Source organism: Schistosoma haematobium, chromosome 3 (assembly GCF_000699445.3).
Source record: "Schistosoma haematobium chromosome 3, whole genome shotgun sequence".
NCBI lineage: Eukaryota > Metazoa > Platyhelminthes > Trematoda > Strigeidida > Schistosomatidae > Schistosoma > Schistosoma haematobium.
The window spans coordinates 47,202,089-47,223,159 of record NC_067198.1 but is presented as its reverse complement, the minus strand read 5'-3'; the positions used below and the strand labels follow the sequence as shown (position 1 = coordinate 47,223,159).

The window sequence follows — 21,071 nt, the reverse complement described above, 5'->3', positions numbered from 1 at the left end:
TTGAAGTTGAATACGAAAAAACGAAAAGTATTTAGAGATTTTTTTCAATAGTTGATATTATTAAGACAATAATTATAACTCGACTGAAGAAACGTTTGAACTTTATTCGTCACACCCTCCCGCTACAAATTCAAAAACTGATCTAGAACTGAGCTGACGATATTAGTGGAGACGTTGGGCGTGTTGACCACCTAACTTTTCTTGAATCTCATCAGTCCTGATGTTCGGGTGTTTGATGACATCTCGGTACGGATTCAAAAGGTTCGATAGGCCTTTACCAACTCGTGTCACTTGTCACGTGGGCAAGATATCCGTCTGCCAAACTAATTATGAGTTCACTGCTTAGCATTTCACTTCACTCTACCTAACACGTGTGAAACATGATGATTAAGGATAAAGGATATTCGTGTGTTACTAGTATCCGATCATAGGTGTCTTCAGAGTATATCTCGTGTATTTTGGAACCACAGAGTAGCCAATGTCTGGATTAAGAATGGAGTACTAAGTAAAGATGGCAAATCAACCGAATAAGTGGTGAGTCTTCATCAACTGAGGTGGTTGGGACATGTGTTACGTATACACAACCACCGCCTACCTCGACGGGAGATGTTTTCTACTGCATGAGTAGTATGGTATCAGTCCATGAAGTCAATTGAACTGACTCTTGTTAGTAGGTGTAGACTACACGGTTGCTGTCCGCGTGATTATCGTAACTAATAGTTAGAGACTTGAATGAAAGTGTTCAAAATCGTTTGCAATGATGCAGGTACATCCATACACTATTTCCCCCCAAATTCTGAGCTTCTGAATTCCTCAGAACTTTTCTTGTTTTTATTTCACTAATTTATTATATGCCCCCAAGTGCCCTGGTATGGCCGAGAGTGGGGAGAGTCAGCTCTCCTTCTCGAAATGCTCTCACATATCCACGTGCATACAACCACTGTCAGGGAAGTCCTACTGACTACCTTCTCGCGACATTACTGTTGTTTACGAAATTGAGAGAACGAAAAGCGAATGTCCGGCGCTTTAACCAAACAAGTGAACACGGTGAGTCCACCTAAGATAGTTGGAAAACCCTGATTCCAAACCAATCGTGCACATGGGCTCCAGTATCCTGAAGGAACAAATGGTGTATGAACCAATTATTGGTCACCGACTACCATGGGACTGCATCTTCTTACGTTGCTCCATTGCCTTGTGGATCAGACCTTCAGATCGAAGGCTTCGGGTTTTGCCCCCCTAAGAAAACCACCTGCTTCGGTTTGGGCACCTGCGCAGTATCACAGCCTTCACACATATCAAATGAGATCTGTGTGGCGCATATGTATTTGGTGCCTCCTTGTACCAATATCTATGTGTTAAAGTAAATAAATAAAAAATTATATTTCCTTCTCGAATCGTATCTTCGACGCTGAATATTTCCTAACACCATCGATACTGTTATTACCTTAACTATTCTGGGGTTTGGGCTGACGATTTTATCACTGTGCGAACGGGATATGGCGACTTGGACTGATGTACATACGCGTCAGGTTCTATGTTGTGACTGATTGAACGTAAACAGGTGCACACGCCAGGAATGCTGTCAGAAATCCTATGCACATTACGTAAATATACAAACAGCATATGAAGATGTATGATTTTAAGAAAAAAACAGGAATTGTATACATCTACAACTAACTAACCTTTAGACGTTTTTCCATTTTTGGTAATTCACAACGTAATTCTGCATTATCATGAACAAGTTGTTTATGTACTTTCGTTAATTTATCTAAATTATTTTCAAGGAATGCAATTTTTTCACGTTGTGCTAATGTACCAACTTGAATTGGTTCATCATCATCGTCATCATCCATAAGTAGACTTTCAGAGATTTGTTGTTGACCTGGTATACCACTAACAGCGTTCGGTGTATTACCACCACCCTGATTAGTATTATTAGTATTATTATTAGCAGTGGCTTTTTCAGCTGCAGTTAACGCATTTACACGATTAGCAGACTGAATAAGGTAGAAAAAGAAGGATTAGAAAAGTATTACCGCTGGCGGAATCAGTGGGATTATTAAACAATAGATGAGATTTATATTCACTGGGACAACATTGCAGTACTTCGCAGTTTTAGCATACAGAAGAGTAATTAGAAAAGGGTAAAAATTCTAGAATTACTCTACGAGGAATTATAATTGTGTATTCACTAAATAGTTAATATATGCTGACAACTTGAATCGGTGTAAACACTTACCAGGTTCTAGGTTACATATAACTGACTGATATGGTATTTTCTATAGTGCCCTAATTGTAAAGATTCAATTGTCTTAGAACTACTGTCAAATGTTCAACCTCTCTTGAATTATCATCAATAATTCGGTTGGTTATTTTCGATTTCACATTAGTCTTTAAGGATAGAAGCTGTGTCGACCGATTAGCGGCACGATACCCAATCGTTGTATGTGGTTGTGTTATGATCGATTAGCCTCAACATTATAAATCTACATGAAATGAGTGCTATAGTTGACATATTGTAATAACTTGAATGTTAATTTATTTAATTCGATAACAAAGTCATTGATAATGTGGAAAAGACTGGCAAAAGTGAATACCTTGGGTTTTTACACTTTTAGCTAATACAGCAATAAAAGCATTTCCCCTAGAAGTAAATTATGCGGAGAAAAATTGACCTATTCAATTCGTCCTCAAGTACTCAGTTTCAAGTAGACATACATTATGAAGTAGATAATCATGATGACCAGAATACAAGTATAAAATGATATTAGTGGATCTAAATTTATGTAAAATATTGAAACCTTCGGACTGGTTGAAAAAGGAAATTATCGACTTTTTTTGATGGTTCATACAAACACCAAATTGTTATAATCACCAAGGGAATCACGGGTTCAATTCATGTTACATAACATAATAACACAGAATATATAGATTATCATTTACAAAACACAAGAACAATGAGGAAACTCGAACCTTTTTAATTCGACAATTAAGATCTTGTATGAATAAACGTCGTAGATTATGCAATGTTTGTAATTCTTTAATAACAGTCTCTTCTAAACCGCGTAGATCTTCTTTTGCTTGTTCACGTTTTTCTGTAGTCTTCTCCAATGTTTCCAATCGTGTAGATTTATCTTCTAGTTCTTTACGTAAACGTGTAACTTCTTCTTGAGATTTTTCTGATTGGAATTTGAAATTATTTGCTTCACTATAAAAAACAAAGTTGGATAGGTGAGGAAGACATAAAAATTAATGAAATGACAGTTTAGCATAACAACAAATATGAATAATGCCAAACAACGTAGTTTATCGTTAACAAATGAAGATTTGATGTTTCTTAAATAAACATAGATAAAAAGAAGTCACTTAATATTGAAATTTACATTGCTGGTAAACCTTATTTAGACAAAAATCGGGAACTAGGAAGAACTGAACAGCTGTCTTCTCCTAGTATGAGATTCTTAAGCAGTGATCATCCATAACCTCACGGGGAACCGAATCTAGGAATTTCAGGTTTAACAACAAACGCTTACTTACTTACCTGGCCCAGATGACTTACCTCCGGCTCTTTTTAAAGATGGCGGTGACTTTTTGACTAAGGAATTGACGACGTTGTTTACAAAGGTTTCGGAACTAGAGAGTCTACCAACGTCATGGAATGAGTCGATAGTTGTCCCTATCTTTAAAAAGGGTTCACGTCGTTCCTGTAACAACTATCGGGGGATAAGTCTACTTCCAATTGCGTTCAAACTGTTGACTTCTGTCATACTTCGTAGGTTGTTCAAAACCCGAGAAAGATTGACTCGCGAGGAGCAGGCTGGGTTTCGTTCTGGTCGAGGATGTATTGATCATATCTTCACCCTCCGCCAAATGTTAGAACACCGCCATACTTATCAAAGGCCAACAATCGTAGTGTTTCTTGACATCAGGGCTGCCTTCGATTCGTTGGACAGGATTGTTCTCTGGGATTGTCTATTGAAGAAGGGTGTGCCTGAGAAGTTTATTAACATCCTAAAAGCCCTATATAAAAACACCTCAGGCAGAGTGAGGGCATACAACCACCTCTCTCCATTGTTCCATTCGAGCAGTGGGGTTAGGCAGGGTTGCCCAATCTCACCATCTCTCTTCAACTTTGCCATCGATGACATTCTGGAAACAGCTCTGATGAATGTAAGTAATGGTGGTGTGGATCTGTTGCCTGGAGAAAGACTTCTCGACCTTGAGTATGCGGACGATATTGTCTTACTGTGCGATAATGCCCAAGGCATGCAATCCGCACTTAATCAGTTGACAATCAATGTCCGTAGGTATGGTATGTGCTTTGCACCTTCGAAGTGCAAAGTACTTCTACAAGACTGGCAGGATTCCAATCCTGTACTCACCCTGGATGGTGAGCAGATAGACGTAGTCGAGAAGTTCGTGTATCTGGGTAGCTGCATAAGTGCTGGTGGGGGGTGTGAGTGATGAGATCAATGCACGAATAGTGAAAGCCAGAGCGGCTTATGCCAATCTGGGCCACCTTTGGTGCCTTCGTGATGTTAGTCTGGCTGTAAAAGGTCGGATCTACAACGCGTCGGTGAGAGCAGTTTTGCTCTATGCTTGTGAAACCTGGTCTCTCCGAGTTGAGGACGTTAGACGACTTTCTGTGTCCGATCATCGTTGTCTCCGAAGGATTGCTGACACCCAGTGGCGACACCATGTTAGTAATGCAGAGGTTCGGCATCGTGTGTTCGGGCACAGAGATGAGAATTCAATTGGTGTCACCATCTTGAAACACCGACTTCGGTGGCTTGGACATGTTCTACGAATATCGTCCCAGAGAATTCCATGTCGTGCATTATTTGCCGACTCTGGGTCTGGTTGGAAGAAGCGGAGAGGTGGTCAGTGCATGTCATGGTGTCGTGGTATGAAAGAAAGCTGCAAAAGACTGGCTTCTGTTGGTCCTTCACGACTCCCTGGTTGGGGTCCGAGAGATGGTGCTACACAGTGGCTAGAGACGTTATCAGATATGGCTCAGAATAGAAGCCAGTGGCGATCCTGCTGTAACCTTCTTTTACTTTCTTCATAAAGAGTGGTTGTGTCTCCCTTACCTGAAAGATTTCTTCTGACTGTACCTTTCCGTTCCCTCGTTACTACCACACTACCTTACACCAATCTCTTCGTCATTGTTCTCTTTTTCTTTTGCGCTCCTTAGTTTTTTTTCTATTTCTCTTCGAATTCTCATTGTTTTGTGTGGCGCATATATATTGGCGCTCTCTTGTACCAATATTCATGTGTTCAAATAAATAAATAAATAATACTTACTTACGCCTGTTACTCCTCGTGGAGGAGCATACGCCGCCCACAACAAACGCTTGGTCTTCAAAAAACTTCACATACAAACGGGTATTATAAATCGATGCAAGCCTAAAATGATTGTGATACCAATGTTTTCATTTCTTCTAAATAGTATTCAGGTCTACTTTCACCTTAATTCTAACGATTTTTATTATAGAAAACCATTCAAAATTCTTTTACAGGATGACTAACTTTAGTCAATCAGTCAGTAACAACGTAGAACTTCGTACGTACGTACGTACGTCAGTTCAAGTTGTCATATCATATTAGCACAGAGATACAATTGTCGATTCAAATCCCATAGTGGTAGAGGTAGTAAGAGTATAAGCAGTAATCGGGAAGATTAGGGTTTGAAGATGTTATTCAAGGAGTATAATACAGTGAAATAAACTCAGAAAGAAAATAAAGGACATGAAGAATTCAGAAGATTAGAATTTAGGAGAGCACAAAGAGTGGATGCACCTGAGCCATTGCAAACGATTTTGAGCCATGTCATTCAGGGTCTCTAACCATAGGCTGCTATTGTCTCAGATCCCAACCAGGTAGTCTACACCTACCAACATGACTCAGTCTACTTGTCAGTGACTTCATGGATTTGTGCCATGTTTTGGTCTGGCCGCCTCTAGCTTTCTTCCAACCTACTCCTATACCACTGAACATAGCACATCGAGGCAGTCGGTGGTTGTATTGTGCATACGTAACACGTGTCCCAGCCATCTCAACTGATGAAGTTTCACTACCTCATCAATCGATTTGTCATCCTTACCCAGTACCCGTTTCCTAACAACTGCGTTACTTACTCGATGGTCCCAGGATATACGAGCAATCCTTAGAAGACACTTATGATCAAACACTAGTAGCATACGAATATCCTTTACTCTTACCGGTCATGTTTCACAGCCATGAAATAGGACGGAACGAACTGCTGCGCAGTAAACCCGTCGCTTGTTTGATAGACACGGATATCTCGCCTACGCCATAAATGACGCAAGTTGGCAAAAGCTAGTCGAGCCTTCTGTATCCATGCTGAGATTTCGTCACACACACCAGACCACACGGGCTGATGAGACTTCCAAGATAAGTGAAGCGGTCAAGACGCTCAACTACTTCACTCCCTATCATTAGTTCGGGTTTCCATGCAACCCAATCCTGAAGCAAAATTTTGCATTTCGAGGGGGGGAATCGCATCCCGAAAAAGCTTGCATTGTTGCTAATAGTGACTAGCATGATAAATTGTGATAAACGCAACACTTTTCGGCTTCTCATAACTCTAATAACTTCAACTTGGTATCAACTTGTTTTTTTTTCAGTCTTTTGTTATAATATATCAAAGATAATTAGAAATTTTAATGCCTTTGATATAGGATCCTTGGGAGACCAGTCATTTATGCACTCGTACACCAACTGATAAAAATTAAGAGGAACACTTCGTCATGATTGGTGACACTCAGTCATTGTTTTCATTTTCAGGTCGTCTCAGTGTGTTAGGACTCAATATTTTTTCATGAAAATTGAATGGTTTAATTAGTCACCTCGGCAATGTGAAAGAATTTATTGCCGTACACATGCCAAGTTACCGTCTACCTGACATGTTATATGGGGGCTGGTGCTAGACTACGACGGAAGAAATTTAGGGGCATTAGTGCTTTCCATCCATGAAACTAGAGACCATTGATTAATGTCTTGCTGGTAAGTATATAGTTTCATATTGGCATACGGCCGATAATTGTGACCAGAGTGTAGACTCCAGTTATCATAACTTATAATTAACTGAAGTCGCACAGGTGTATGGATTCTTTGATTGTTTTCACAATCACAGACACTGTTATACAGATACTACTGCTCTTTTACTATACACTGTGTTTATTTTATTCAGCCGTGCTAAATCTATACGAGAACATTGAACCGACAGATATATACGCATAAACCATTACGTCGATTTTGACTTATTCCAATCACTTTAGGAAAGCCTCTCTCCTCCAACATCAAGTAAGTTATTCAGTTATAATCAACGTAGAGCCTGGCACAAATGAGCATCAACCCGAATTCCCACATCTGATTAGTACGACTAGATAAAAGTAAAAAGATGAGTAACAAGGGTCAAAATAATTGTGGCATTAATGATAACGGGAATGTGGTTCGGAAGCATTGAGTGAAGGAATACTAGAATTCAAAGTCTAGAATGAACGCATCGAGCCCCATGGTGACTGTTTTTCAGCTATATTCCCCAACGTCTCCAACCACTGGTTGCGATTGTCGAGTGAATCCGTTTCACATAGTCTCCATCAACAGTCATGGTTCAAACCAATAGTCATGACTTCATGAATTGATGACAAATTTTGGTTGGTTGCCATGAGGTTTCTTCCAACTTATTCCTCCTACATATACTAACAACTCCTATCAAATGTTGACAGTAGTTAGGCATATGTCACATATGTCCTAAGCATCAAAGTCAACGAACATTCACTACCTCAACAACCGATTTGGCATCTTTGTCTAACACCTAACCCTTAACCTTGATACTTATTCACTGGGTCATTTCACAAAACGTAAACAATCCTTTAAACGTACCCATGATTGAAAATCTACAGTATATGTAATGTCATAAAAAAATCATCTTTAAAAAAAGAAACTTACTCTTTATATTCTTCTAATTTCTTCTGTTTTTCATCTAATTCATCCCGTAAACTTTTCACTTGTGTAGCATAATGTTCTGATTGACGTTTAAATTCTTCATCTAATTTAGCACGTATAACTGATTGTCCAGATAGAATTTTTTCATTTTGTTCACCTGAACCAGACATAAATTGTTCATTTGCACGAAGTTTAGCAATTTCTGCATTCATATTATCAACAGTTTCTTGTAAATGACGTTTACGTGATTCCGATTCATCAATTTTATCTGTTAATGTAGCAATTTTTACTTCAAACTAAAATATGAGGTTTTTTCAGAAAGGAAAAAAAGTTGAACAAATTTTAAATCACATGTTGCTAACACATTTTGCAATAGATTTGTTTCTAAGTGGTGCATAGATTTAGACTTTCTAAACAAGAAATAATAAATGTCAACAGAAAATAAGGAGTTTTAATAGTTGTGATGATGAGTTCATTGAAGCTAGACCACAACTATAGAAAACTTGAAAGCATTGGACAACCGTTTCGTCTTAAGCATAGGACTCCTCAGTAGTTGCGCATCCACCAAAAAATATAGAGTTAGACTAGGTAGATCAGATGTATTTAATCGATATCCTAGTAAATAACTTTTATTTCTTGAATTATGAAGTTAAAAAAGGGGAATTAATAATGGATGCTATAGAGATTATGAACCAATTTAAGTTAGATCAACAGTATTACTTACTTGCTTACTTACGTCTGTTACTCCCAATGGATCATAGGCCGCCGACTAGCATTCTCCAATCCACTCTGTCCTCGGCCTTCCTTTCTAGTTATACCCAATTCTTGTTCATTCTTCTCATGTCTATCTCCATTTCTCAGAGTAGTGTGTTCTTTGGTCTTTCTCTTCACCTTCAGTGGCCTTGAGGATTCCACGAGGGGCTTGCCCTAGGACACACTTCGGTGCTTTCCTCAATGTGTGTCCTATCCACTTCCAGCACTTCTTCCTCCGCTGGAATTTGGATTGTTCTCTCCCATAGTAGGTTGTTGCTGATAGTTTCTGGTCAACGGATCCGAAGTATTTTGCGTAGACAGTTGTTAATAAACACTTGTATCTTCTGGATGATGGTTGTGGTAGTTTTCAAACTTTCCGCTCCATAAAGTAGAACTGTCTTGACATTTGTATTGAAAATTGTGACTTTGGTGTTGGTTGACAGTTGTTTGGAGTTCCAGATGTTTTTCAGTTGTGGATATGCTGCCCTTGCTTTGCCGATCCACGCCTTCACATTTGCATTAGATTCACCGTGTTCATCAATGATGCTGATCAGATATGTAAAGGTTTTTACATCTTCCAAAGCCTATTTGTCAATTGTGATTGGATTGGTGCATGCTGTGTTGTATCGGAGAATCTTGCTTTTCCTTTTGTGTATGTTGAGACCTACTGCTACATTGGTCGTCTTCTCCTGCGCTTTTTGTTGCATGTGCGATAAAAGAGTCAGATCATCTGCAAAGTCTAAATCATCCAGCTGCATCCTAGCCGCCCACCGTATCTCATGCTTCCCCTCAGATGTTGACGTCCTCATGATCCGGTCGATCACCAGGAGGAGGAAGGGTGAGGGTAAGCAACCTCTCCTGATACCGGTCTTTACCTCGAACGAGTCAGTCAACTGCCCTCCATGCACGATTTTGCAGTTTAATCCATTATAGGAATTCTGTATGATATTAACCACCAGTATAAACCTGGTGATCTAACTTAGATCGATACATGATCGAAATGAAATTCAACAATCTCCAAAACACTTTACTGGAAATTAGTAATCAGTTTTGTGATTTCCCGTTGTTGCTCTTTAGAACTGCAATTAATCAGTCTGTATCACCATATGTACGTCTTGAATGGATTGCCATAATATAGCTGTTTAGCCACTAATATCTACATAACCGTTGGATAAATTGGTAGCTACCTGGACTCAGTAGCTAGGTGGACAATGAGATGGCGTTTGGAGCGAAAGGTACTAGGTTCGAGTTCCGTAGTAAACATCAACCGTGGATGTACTTACATCCAGCTGACGAGTCCCAAATAGGACGAAACGCGCGTCCTGAATTCCACTGCTAGCCATCATTCATCTTTATTTAAAATTAACTCTTAGGTTAAGTATGTTACTCATCGGTTGATTTTCAAAATAAAAGATAATAGAATTGTATCCTCGAAGAACATCAATTTTATCAGTATTATTTTGAGTTAGTGAGATAATTTTGATGTTGCAGGTAAAAGGTCGTGAAAATGTTATTTTGATTCAGTGGTGTGTGATGACCATTTATTTTGATTGGTATTCTTGCAGAGATTAGTCTTTTTCTTTCTTTCTAACTTTTATACTGTTCACTGTTCACTGTTCAAATGTATTAGTTGTTCGAATTACATTCATTCTCTTATGACTGTACTAATAGTACATTAGTAGTAAAATTTACAAGATTAAATTATTTACAATAAAAGATGGAACGATTGTTCAGCAAGTATTTCTATTTACCTATTTGGTTGACTAATCAGAGATATAATTAATGGCAGGAATGAATTAATAATAATAATAATAATAATAATAATAATAATCAACAATGAACACAACATACAGCATGAATTCTTGTACGTAGATCTTTTGATTCATCATCACTTTTACGCATTAATTGTACATGTTGAACACGTTCTTCTTCTAATTGACGTACACGTGATTGTAATGATTTTGCTTCAGTTTTCATTTTACTTATATATAAACGAACTACAGTGAATTCTTCATCTAATCGTTCAGCGCCAACAGATGGTTTCTATTATGATATATGAAGACAAAAAAAACAATCAAAGAAAATCATCAGTGATGTAAACATTCCTTATTAATCAATACACAACTGTAAAAAAACAACTTTATTATTGGTTTAATATTATCATGTTTTAAAATAGAAGAAAGATGTATCTACGTCCTAGTGTTAACTAAGTTAGAGACCCTGAATGACATGGCTCAAAATCGTTTGCAATGGCTCAGGTGCATCCACTTTTTATGTTCTCCTAAATTCTAATCTTCTGAAATCTTTATGTCCCTTTTCTCTTCCTATTTCCAAATTTATTTCACTGGATTATACTCCTTGAACAACATCTTCAAACCCTAATCTTTCCGATTACTGCTTATACCCTTACTACCTCTACCACTACGGAATTTGAGTCGACAACTGCATCTCTGTGCTAATGTGGTGTGGCAACTCGAACTGATGTACGTACGTACGAAGTTCTACGTTGTTACTGACTGACTGACCTAGTGTTAACATTTACATTGAAACTTGAGCCTCGTACCTTTCACTCTAAACGTTAAAATAGCAACTTGAATAGCTCAGCGGATAAAGAAATTCTACAATACTGAATATTTGGGACTCAAAATGGAACCATTAAAGAGTTAAATAACACTCTACCAACGTTTTAATTCAGATGTCATCCAAAAATTAGTTTCCATCAGAAGTTAATTTCTGCAGTAAAAGTACAATTCTTTTATCATTGTAATGTGGAAATTTAATAGTTGATATTTTAAAAATTTAAGTTATCAATATAACATGAGCTAAGTATTTATTTGAACTCATTCAAGGTTGGTGGATACGGAGGATCTACCTAGGGGAGTTGGAAAACCCTGATTACAAACCAATGGTGCACATGTGCTCCAGTATCCTGAGGGAACAAATGGCGTATGAACCAATTATTGGTTACAGGCTACCGTGGGACTGCATCTCCTGACGTTGCTCCACTGTCTTGTGGATTAGACCTTTTGACCAAAGACGCTAGGTGTGGCCCCTAAGAAAACCACCTGCTTCGGTTTGGGCACCCGGAAGTATCCCAGTCCCCACAGAGAAGATCAGCATGGCCCCTGCGCAAGGATGACACGCAAAATCGTGAAGCGTTCCATAATTTTTTAGCCTCAAAATGCCCTGGTATGACCGAGAGTGAGGAGAGTCCGCTCTACCTCTCGAAATGTTCTCACACGGTCACGTGTATATAGCCTCTGTCAGGGAAGTCCTACTCACTGCCTTCTCGTGGCGGGGGTGTTGTTTACGAAATTGAGAGGACGAAAAGCGAATGTTCGGAGCTTTAACCGGATCCCAAACTAATGGTGCACATGGGCTCCAGTATCCTGCGGGAACAAATGGCGTATGAACCAATCGTTGGTCACCGGCTACCATGTGACTGCATCTCCTCACGATGCTCCATTGCCTTATGGGTCAGACCTTTAAGTCCAAGGCTCGGGGTGTGGCCCCCCTAAGAAAACCACCTGCTTCAGTCTGGGCACCCAGGCAGTATTCCAGTCCTCACACAAATTGAATGATTTATGTGGCGCATATCTGTTCGGTGCCTTTTTGTACCAATGTTTATGTGTTTAACTAAATAAATAATGTACATAAAGAAACCATTAAAAACAATAAACAGGATGAATCTTGATGGTTTTATCAATATGCGATTACTACTTATCACCAGTTGGGGTAGAAGTCTTTTTGTTTTAATCGTTTAAAGATCCCCGTCATATTAAAAAAAGACTAGTATTTGAATAAAGAATAGTCTTTTCGATAAATTCTTCTCTTATTACAATCCTAAATTCACATGCTTTAAACGATGTATTTTGCTCTTAACCTGATCATTTTTCGGACTATTAATTTGGATATATGGCTTGTAGAACCTGAAGAGAATTTATCGAAAAGAATATTCATCGTTCAAATATTAGTCTTTTTGTTTTCTTGCATATTGAATGTATACAATTACATTATTTATAATTTACCTTAACTAAAACTAAATGTATATATGTATACATAAGCTTTCTTTCTCTCTCTTCCATAACAAACACCCACATAAACACATACACAGAGAGGGAGAGAGAGATAGTATATTAAGTGTACTAGAACTACTTTTTTTTCATTTTTATGGTAGCATAGCAATGAAAGAGGGTGAAGACACTTACTGGTTGATTGATTAATTTATTGAATGTAATCAAAATACATATCAAACTGATTTGTGTGAATCATTGACGTGAATGAATTTTATATACGTATGATAATTGATTTCTTCTCATATGAACCACTTTTTTATGTCCAACGCTTTCTAATATATATTAGAGAATAGCTCTTATGACTTGGTGTTCAACTATTCAAGGTTTTAAACTACAATATTCTTTTGAGTGTGAAAACTCTAGTGATAGACCTCAATTGCTTAAACTAAGATAGGTGAAATAGAGTCAGTCAGCTACAACGTGGGATCAGGCACATATCTGTATCGGTTCAAGTTGCCACACCTCAATAGCACAGCAAGATGAACAACAAATTCATAGAAGCAATTAACTCAATGGTATAATATATAAAGGAAAGATTGCATATAGGAAAGAAAGTTAGTTCGTAGAAAGAAAGATATGAAATAGTTTTAGTCTCATAGTTTAAGCGAAGACAGAGAGTGTATACACCTACGCCATTGTTATCGATTCTGAGCAATGTCATCCAGAGTCTTCAACCATTGGTTACGATAGTCACGCGAACCCCAACCAAGTAGTCTGTATCTACTAATATGGTTCAGACTAGAAGTTAGTGACTTTAAGGACTGATGCCACGTTTTGGTTTGGCCGCCCCTAACTTTCTTCCAGTCATCTCCAACACCGGTTAGCATTGCGTGTCGTAGTAATCGGTGTTCAGGCATACGCAACATGTGGTTCAACCATCTCAGTCAATAAAGATTCACAACCTCACCAACTGATTGGAATGTATAACTGCATGATTGAAAGTTGAATGTTTAATCATCACTAAGTCAGAATTACTCTAATAGTTAAATGTTCATGTAATATATTCCTTAAAAATAATGAAGATATATGTAGCTTGAAAGTTATTGAAACAAAAATCTTTGGCAGTGGAATTTATATGCATAATGAATTGAAGATCGATCAAAAAATAAACATAACAACTAAGTCCAAATTACAGAAATCTCATGAAATCATCTTTAACATTGATTAATTTTCAGGTTATGTAAATAAACTTCGTTTCTATGAATGATATAAAGTGATTTATTAGTATTTTGACAGCATTTATTTGTTTTAAACTTGGATGGATACAAAATTGTGCCATGAAGTCGTTAACTGTTAATCTGATTTATCCTGCTGGATAAAAACTACATTAATTGAGGTGAGAGAAATCATCGTGATCTATATGGTTGTAAACATTGGATGACATGGGTTAGAATCGATACTGATGACGTAGATGTATCTATCTACTCTTTGTTGTCCCTTAAATTTTGAGTTTTAACAATATCTTATACTTACTTTCTATTTTGTGAATGAATTCATTCTTCTCAAATAATATTTGCTATACCTAATCTTTTTTTTATTATCATTGATATTACCACTTTGGTATTCATCTTGAACATGTCATGTTTGTGATAATTCGAACCAGTGCATATTTGTGCCAGATTCTACCTGACCACACTCATTGAATGACATTTAAAAGTATATATATATAAAAATGTAAACCTACCGTCAATTGATCATTTAGACATTCACCAACATCAATTAAATCTTTTAATAAACTAGACATCATTTCAGTATATTTCTTCTTTTGATTTTGATGTGTATCTTTCAATTGAGATAATTCACCATCTTTACTATGCATTAATCTAGTCTGTTTTAATAAAGATTCTTGGACTTCTTCTAATTCTTTTGCTTTTGAAGCAATCTCTTGTGCTTTTTGATCATAATTCATAGCTAATTCTTCTAAAGCTTGTAAAACTTCTTTAACCTCTTCTTTACTCGATTGATATTCAGCCTCAAGATGGAAAAAAAGACGGAATAAGTGACTGATTAAAAAAGGGAAGGAAAAGAGTAAGGAACTAATAACACAAGCAATCAACATCGATCTCAATATTTCAATGATATTGTCTCAGACTGTGAAGCTGAATGACACAATTTCCTTTAAGAATCCGGGCACGCAATCTCTTTATGAAGTTACGTTCTCTGCGTTAGATGGTTTAATTTTCTACCTGAAGTTTGTGTTGATGGATTTTATTCAAAAGAACAATGAAAATCTCACGACTAAACAATCAAACTCAGAGAACGAAACTCTGCCAAAGTCATCTACCTGAGTTACAAATCCTCTGTAACATCTCGGGTACTCATTAATTGGTGAGTCCCAGGTAGTACGAAATGCAATTTGAATCAGAATTTCTAACCGACTACCTCTAACCATTTAAAATCAAACCAATTACTCTTTAATAAAACTATGAGTATATCTAACCACCAAGGGATTAAATCAAGGAAAAATCATATGTGAAGACTACTACTCTCAAACAACTATGCGGTATTGCTTCTTACAATTAAGTTATACATTTACTCCTTTCAAGTAGTAAAGATGTTCTCGTAGAAGTGTGCTATAGTGAAAGTACAATATTCAATATTTAAACTGAACAGGTAAATACGAGATCTGGTTGTGAGAACTTAGGACACTATGTCAGTTTAAAATGACTACGTCTCTTTACGTGAAATGGATACTTTCTTGTTTGGTTTTCACTACCATTTCCTATTCAATATTTCTTCTCAAATGTACGAACAACTGTTTATGTCATGAAAAAATGAGGTGTTCAAATCATAGTCACAATGAGTGAAAGTCAAGTAAGTACAGCATGACAAGAATCAACCAAATTAAATAACTAAACCCTAAAATGTGTACAATATTAAAAAATTGATTTGTCAAATAAATGCACAAAGGAAACGAAAAAATATTATACTTGGAGGTTTGTGATCTCCTTCAGTTGACCTTCACGTTCTTTACGTAAAGTATTGATGATTTCGTCTTGTTCTTCAACTTGTTGTCGAAGACGAGCAATTGTTTGAGCTTGCTTATTAATTTCATCGTCTTTATCATCAAGTTGTTGATAAAGAAACTGTAGTTGTTCATCACCGACACCACCCGCGGTTGGACTGAGAGTATCACTAGGGGCAGTGACACGTGATGATGGAAATGAACCGGTGCGCGCTGTGAAAGTGACAATAACAATAGAAGGGTTAAGGAGGTTTATGGCACATGAGTATAACAATCTAAATAACACAAATACAAACATTTGAAAACTAACAATTTCAAAACATGAAGCATTTAGTGGTTACAATCTGTAGGCAGTAAACTTGAATTCCAGTGTTGAAAAGAGATGACTCGAACTATAGCAAACCATCACTACCATTCAGTAGTCCTTTTTAAATAATACGTTGAAATAACGAAGTTGCAAAACTTTGGACGACAATGTAAGTTTTTTCAAAGTTGTGATCAATACTCAGTATAGACAATGTAATACGAATAATTACAAAATCTACAAACTGATCTTATTGTCAAGGTCAAATGAAACAGTATAAAATTGTCCATTATCCACTAACTGACTACAATTAACAACTAGATAGACAGTGGGACTAAGACTGGACGCTAACCATCTCAGCCAACGTGACAATATAATTACTGGAAGGGATAGATTCAAAAAGCGATGATAAGTAACAATTAACAAACAAATAACCACCAATGATATCATAAATTGGGCTGCTAAGTATGTTAGGTGAAGTTCTACTGTACATAATGAATGTGTGTAGGTGGGGTATTGTATATTTCTAGTGTATAAAGAGTTAACCCTAGCTATTCAGCCGATAGTAAATGATGGAGAAGATGGTATAAATGTACAGCATTAATCCAAAATGTCAAGCTTTCTAATCAATAATAGCAAGAAAGATTAGATGTTATAAAACATACACTCTCCTAAAAAAGGGAATGAATGAATGAAAAGGTTAGATAGTAATTTTTAAAATAAAATATTTAGGTGCAGATTAAAATGATAAACAATTCCGTGCTACAGAGAACAAACTATAGGTACAATGTTACCCAAGGTTTCTCTCTAACCACTAGTCAGTTATTAAATGAAAGCAAACCAAGTGATAAAGATCTCAGACTTCATGGAACGATGGCAATTTTCGACTTATCAAACAAAATTCATAACAAAAGAGTATTAAGAAAGGTTAAACACACAAAGATCATAGTTTAAAATGTAACTTTAAAATATGTAGATTTGTAATAATGCAACAGACTGAGTTACACAATAATGTGGAAATGAACGATAATAATGAATTACATACAAACAGAAACAAATGAATGAAGCTTATATCCATTTGAGACAACAAATTTATTATGAAACACTCAATTCAATTAGATAGGACATCAAAACATCATTCACAGATAGGGTTTGAAAATGAAACTAGGAAAATATAAAAGAGAATAGAAAAACGAAATTACTTTGAGATATATTTGATAGTTGAACACTTTGTGGTGCAGTTGTCGAAATGCTATCTGACATGAGTTTGGTTGGAAATACATCTGGAGTTGTTATGTCCTTTGCATCATCTATGGCAGCTGAATATTGAGTTTCTGTAAACCATTCAGTTTGACTGACAGATTCACCTGAAAATTTAAAGTATAATGGAAATTATTATAAATGGATTATTATTTATAACAACATAGTAAACATTCATCTTACATGTACTCAGAAATAATGAAATATAAATTTTGGAGTTAAGTTCACACAACACAGGTAAGGCATTCTAATACCCAAATTATGATCTGGGTGTTAATATGTCTTATCCTTTTGATCCCTCCAGCACTAATAACCTCCGACGTCAAAACAAGAAGGTTCACAAACCGCGATCTAATAAACTTAGGGTGAGGTCCCATTTTTTCATTGAGTAGTCAATGACTGGAACGCCTTACCCGAACAAGTGGTATCAGTCCCATTAAAGAGAAGCTGGATCTTCACTGGGAGGCAATCTGTCAGGATTAACAGAAGTTTACCAACTTACTATCCTTATTACTGAAGACTGAAGACTAATACTGAATATCATACGAGTCAGTATGAAATTCTATAATGTAAACCAAACAGATATAAGTATGATATACAGTGTAGGAATTGGCTTGTAAACAAAAATGAAACAACTATGTTAATTAAATCAATCTTAATTATCTTTTTTGATTTTTGAATTTTCAAAAATGATCATCAGTCAGTCGCAACGTAAAACCTGGTACGCATGTTCACGTCGCCATACCTCATTAGCACAGCGAGTTCGCATTATCTGATGAGATGATGAAAGCGTTATCTCTAAAAAGATATCTATGACAAATTTAATTAAAATTGAGACAGTGAACAACCCTGACGAATACCACTTGAAGCAACCGAATCCGATAATAGTTCGCCAGAACTCCGACTCGACCATTAGTGTTCGAGAACCTGTACGAGGCTAATGTACTTCTTTGGTTTGCTTTATAATGACAGACACTGCCACAGAGCCTCATGATCAGCCGAGTCGAACGCAGCCTTAAGGTTAGGGAATTTAACTATAGCAGGACGTAGAAAAGTGTGTTTATTTTACAGAAACTGACGAAGGGTGAATAGTTGGTCTATACATCTACGTCTAGGTCTGAAGTCAGACTGATTTTCTCCGATTTGATTTTCACGAACTCTAGTTAGACGTAGAAGTATTATTGGAGATAATGTTTTAGACAATATACTAGTTAAACTGATTCCTTTGGGATTGTTACAAGAGGTATTTTGCCCTTCCTTATAAACTGGGACGTTGAGCGACCGAAACCAGTGAGATGGGATTATGTCCAGTTCCCAGATTTCCGTTAATCTAATTGCTAAAACTGGACCAACATCCTTAAAAACCTCAAAAACTAGTTCATTAGATACTGCTGCTCTCCCAATCTCACCAGGAGTTGGAGAGCTTACATCTATTTGCCATTAAGGTTGATTGGAGATAGTGGACAACTGAAGTGTGGCTGAAGGCCAGTTGAATTGCTCCCTAGATTATTTTCCCCACCGATCTAATCTCCTGGACCAACAGTGAATAATAGTCCCATCGTTTTATAATTTAAATACCGACCAATAAAATATGATTACTGGCGAATAACATTCCCTATTCTAAGCTAACACTCGATAACAAATAATCAAATGAATGAATTTTAAAAAAAATCAAAATTAGCCCTCGTGTAGCCACTATCAATTATTAGTTTTATAGTTAGGAGGATGTAAAAAATCTAAACTAAGAGATTAAAATCACTTCATATCTTTTTTTCTACTAAATAATTCTTTCTTCCTATACTATATCCTTATATGCAATCTTTCTCCTATATATTACCACCTTTGACCTAACCACTCCTATGAATCCGGTGTTTATCTTGCTGTGCTAATGAGGTATGGCAACCTGGACCGATGCATATATGTGCCTGGTCCTACGTTGTAGCTGACTGACTGACTAAAAAATCTGTTTTTCTTACTTCCATGAAGCAATGAATGACCGCTATACATAAACGCTACTATATTATGAACTAGGAATTCAATAATTAGTCCCGGGATTCCATGATCAAGTCACTATTCATACAATGAACCCACTGTTTTGCAAACCATAAAACATGTTCCGTTTTTATTCCAAATTGAAGCCACCCGCAGTAATGGTTATACACATGTTTATGCATAGATGGTCCAATATACAGTATAACGATTTATTTTACTTTACCGTACTTCTGTAGGACAATTTCTTTGAGATATGATAGAGTTAAAAGATGATAGATACATCTGCTGGGATCACCAGGTAAGTAATAGTGAGGTTAGAAGCAGGGAACTAGGGAATTGTGGTAAATCAGTTAATGAGGTTGTGAATCTTTATTGACTGAGATGGTTGAACCACATGTTGCGTATGCCTGAACACCGATTACTACGACACGCAATGCTAACCGGTGTTGGAGATGACTGGAAGAAAGTTAGGGGCGGCCAAACCAAAACGTGGCATCAGTCCTTAAAGTCACTAACTTCTAGTCTGAACCATATTAGTAGATACAGACTACTTGGTTGGGGTTCGCGTGACTATAGTAACCAATGGTTGGAGACTCTTGGTGACATTGCTCAGAATCGACCACAATGGAGTAGGTGTATACGTTCTTTGTCTTCCCTTAAATCGTGAGATTAAGGTTACTTTATACCGTTCTTTCTAATCCTTTCTTCTTGTACTATATCATCATACACAATCTTTATTTTATATATTACTACTACTGAAGTAACTGTTTCTATGAATTTGGTGTTCATCATGTTGTGCCAATGACGTATGGCAACTTGGGCCGATGCATATATGTGCCTGGTACTAAGTTGTGACTGACTATTAGATACATGGCTATTGATGCGTTTTTAGTGAAACCACAGACAATCAATTTCCATTCTACATAAAGTTTTATGCACTAAGCCTAACTATTTGAGCCGTAGTTTAGTGGTTAAAGTGTTAGACTTTAAGCCACTCCGCTCCATCTACTTTGGTTTGAGAAACAGGGTGGTATATTATCCCTCATGCTTAGAGTGTGGCCCATACCCAAGTACCTGGTGAGGTCAGTCAGTCAGCTACAACGTAGGACCAGGCACATGTATGCATCGGTCCAGGTTGCCATACCTCATTAGCACAACAAGATGAACACCGGATTCATAGGAGTGGTTAGGTCAAAGGTGGTAATATATAGGAGAAAGATTGCAATAAGGATATAGTATAGGAAGAAAGAATTAGTTCGTAGAAAGAAAGATGTGAAGTGATCTTAATCTCTTAGTTTAAGAGAAGACAGAGAGTGTATACACCGACGCCATTGTGATCGATTCTGAGCCATGTCACCAAGAGTCTCCAACCATTGGTTACGAAAGTCACGCGGACCCCAACCAAGTAGTCTGCATCTACCAACATGGCTCAGACTAGAAGTTAGTGACTTCAAGCACTGATGCCACGTTTTGGTTTGGCCGCCCCTAACTTTCTTCCAACCATCTCCAACACCGGTTAGCATTGCACGTCGTGGTAATCGGTGTTCAGGCATACGTAATACGTGGCCCAACCATCTCAGTCGATGAAGATTCATAACCTCATCAACTGATTTACCATCATTCCCTAATACCCTGCGTCTAACCTCACTATTACTTACCCGGTGATCCCAGCAGATGCCAGCAATATTTCTAAGGCATCTGTGGTCAAATACTAGTAGCTTACGGGTGTCTTCTACTCTTAAGGGCC

At 37.2% G+C, this 21,071-nt stretch overlaps 1 protein-coding gene across 1 annotated transcript in view; it reads right to left on the bottom strand.

Moving 5' to 3' along the window:
- The window catches only part of KIF5C (Kinesin heavy chain), a 30,119-nt gene that overhangs the window by 2,664 nt on the left and 6,384 nt on the right, over positions 1 to 21,071 (bottom strand). Inside the window, exons 8-14 of the mRNA XM_051214013.1 lie at positions 17,275 to 17,439; positions 15,734 to 15,981; positions 14,488 to 14,775; positions 10,579 to 10,770; positions 7,978 to 8,270; positions 2,977 to 3,211; positions 1,686 to 2,000 (exon numbers count right to left, since the gene is read on the bottom strand). Of these exons, the coding sequence (XP_051070039.1) occupies positions 1,686 to 2,000; positions 2,977 to 3,211; positions 7,978 to 8,270; positions 10,579 to 10,770; positions 14,488 to 14,775; positions 15,734 to 15,981; positions 17,275 to 17,439 (1,736 nt within the window). The remainder of the gene's footprint in view (positions 1 to 1,685; positions 2,001 to 2,976; positions 3,212 to 7,977; positions 8,271 to 10,578; positions 10,771 to 14,487; positions 14,776 to 15,733; positions 15,982 to 17,274; positions 17,440 to 21,071) is intronic.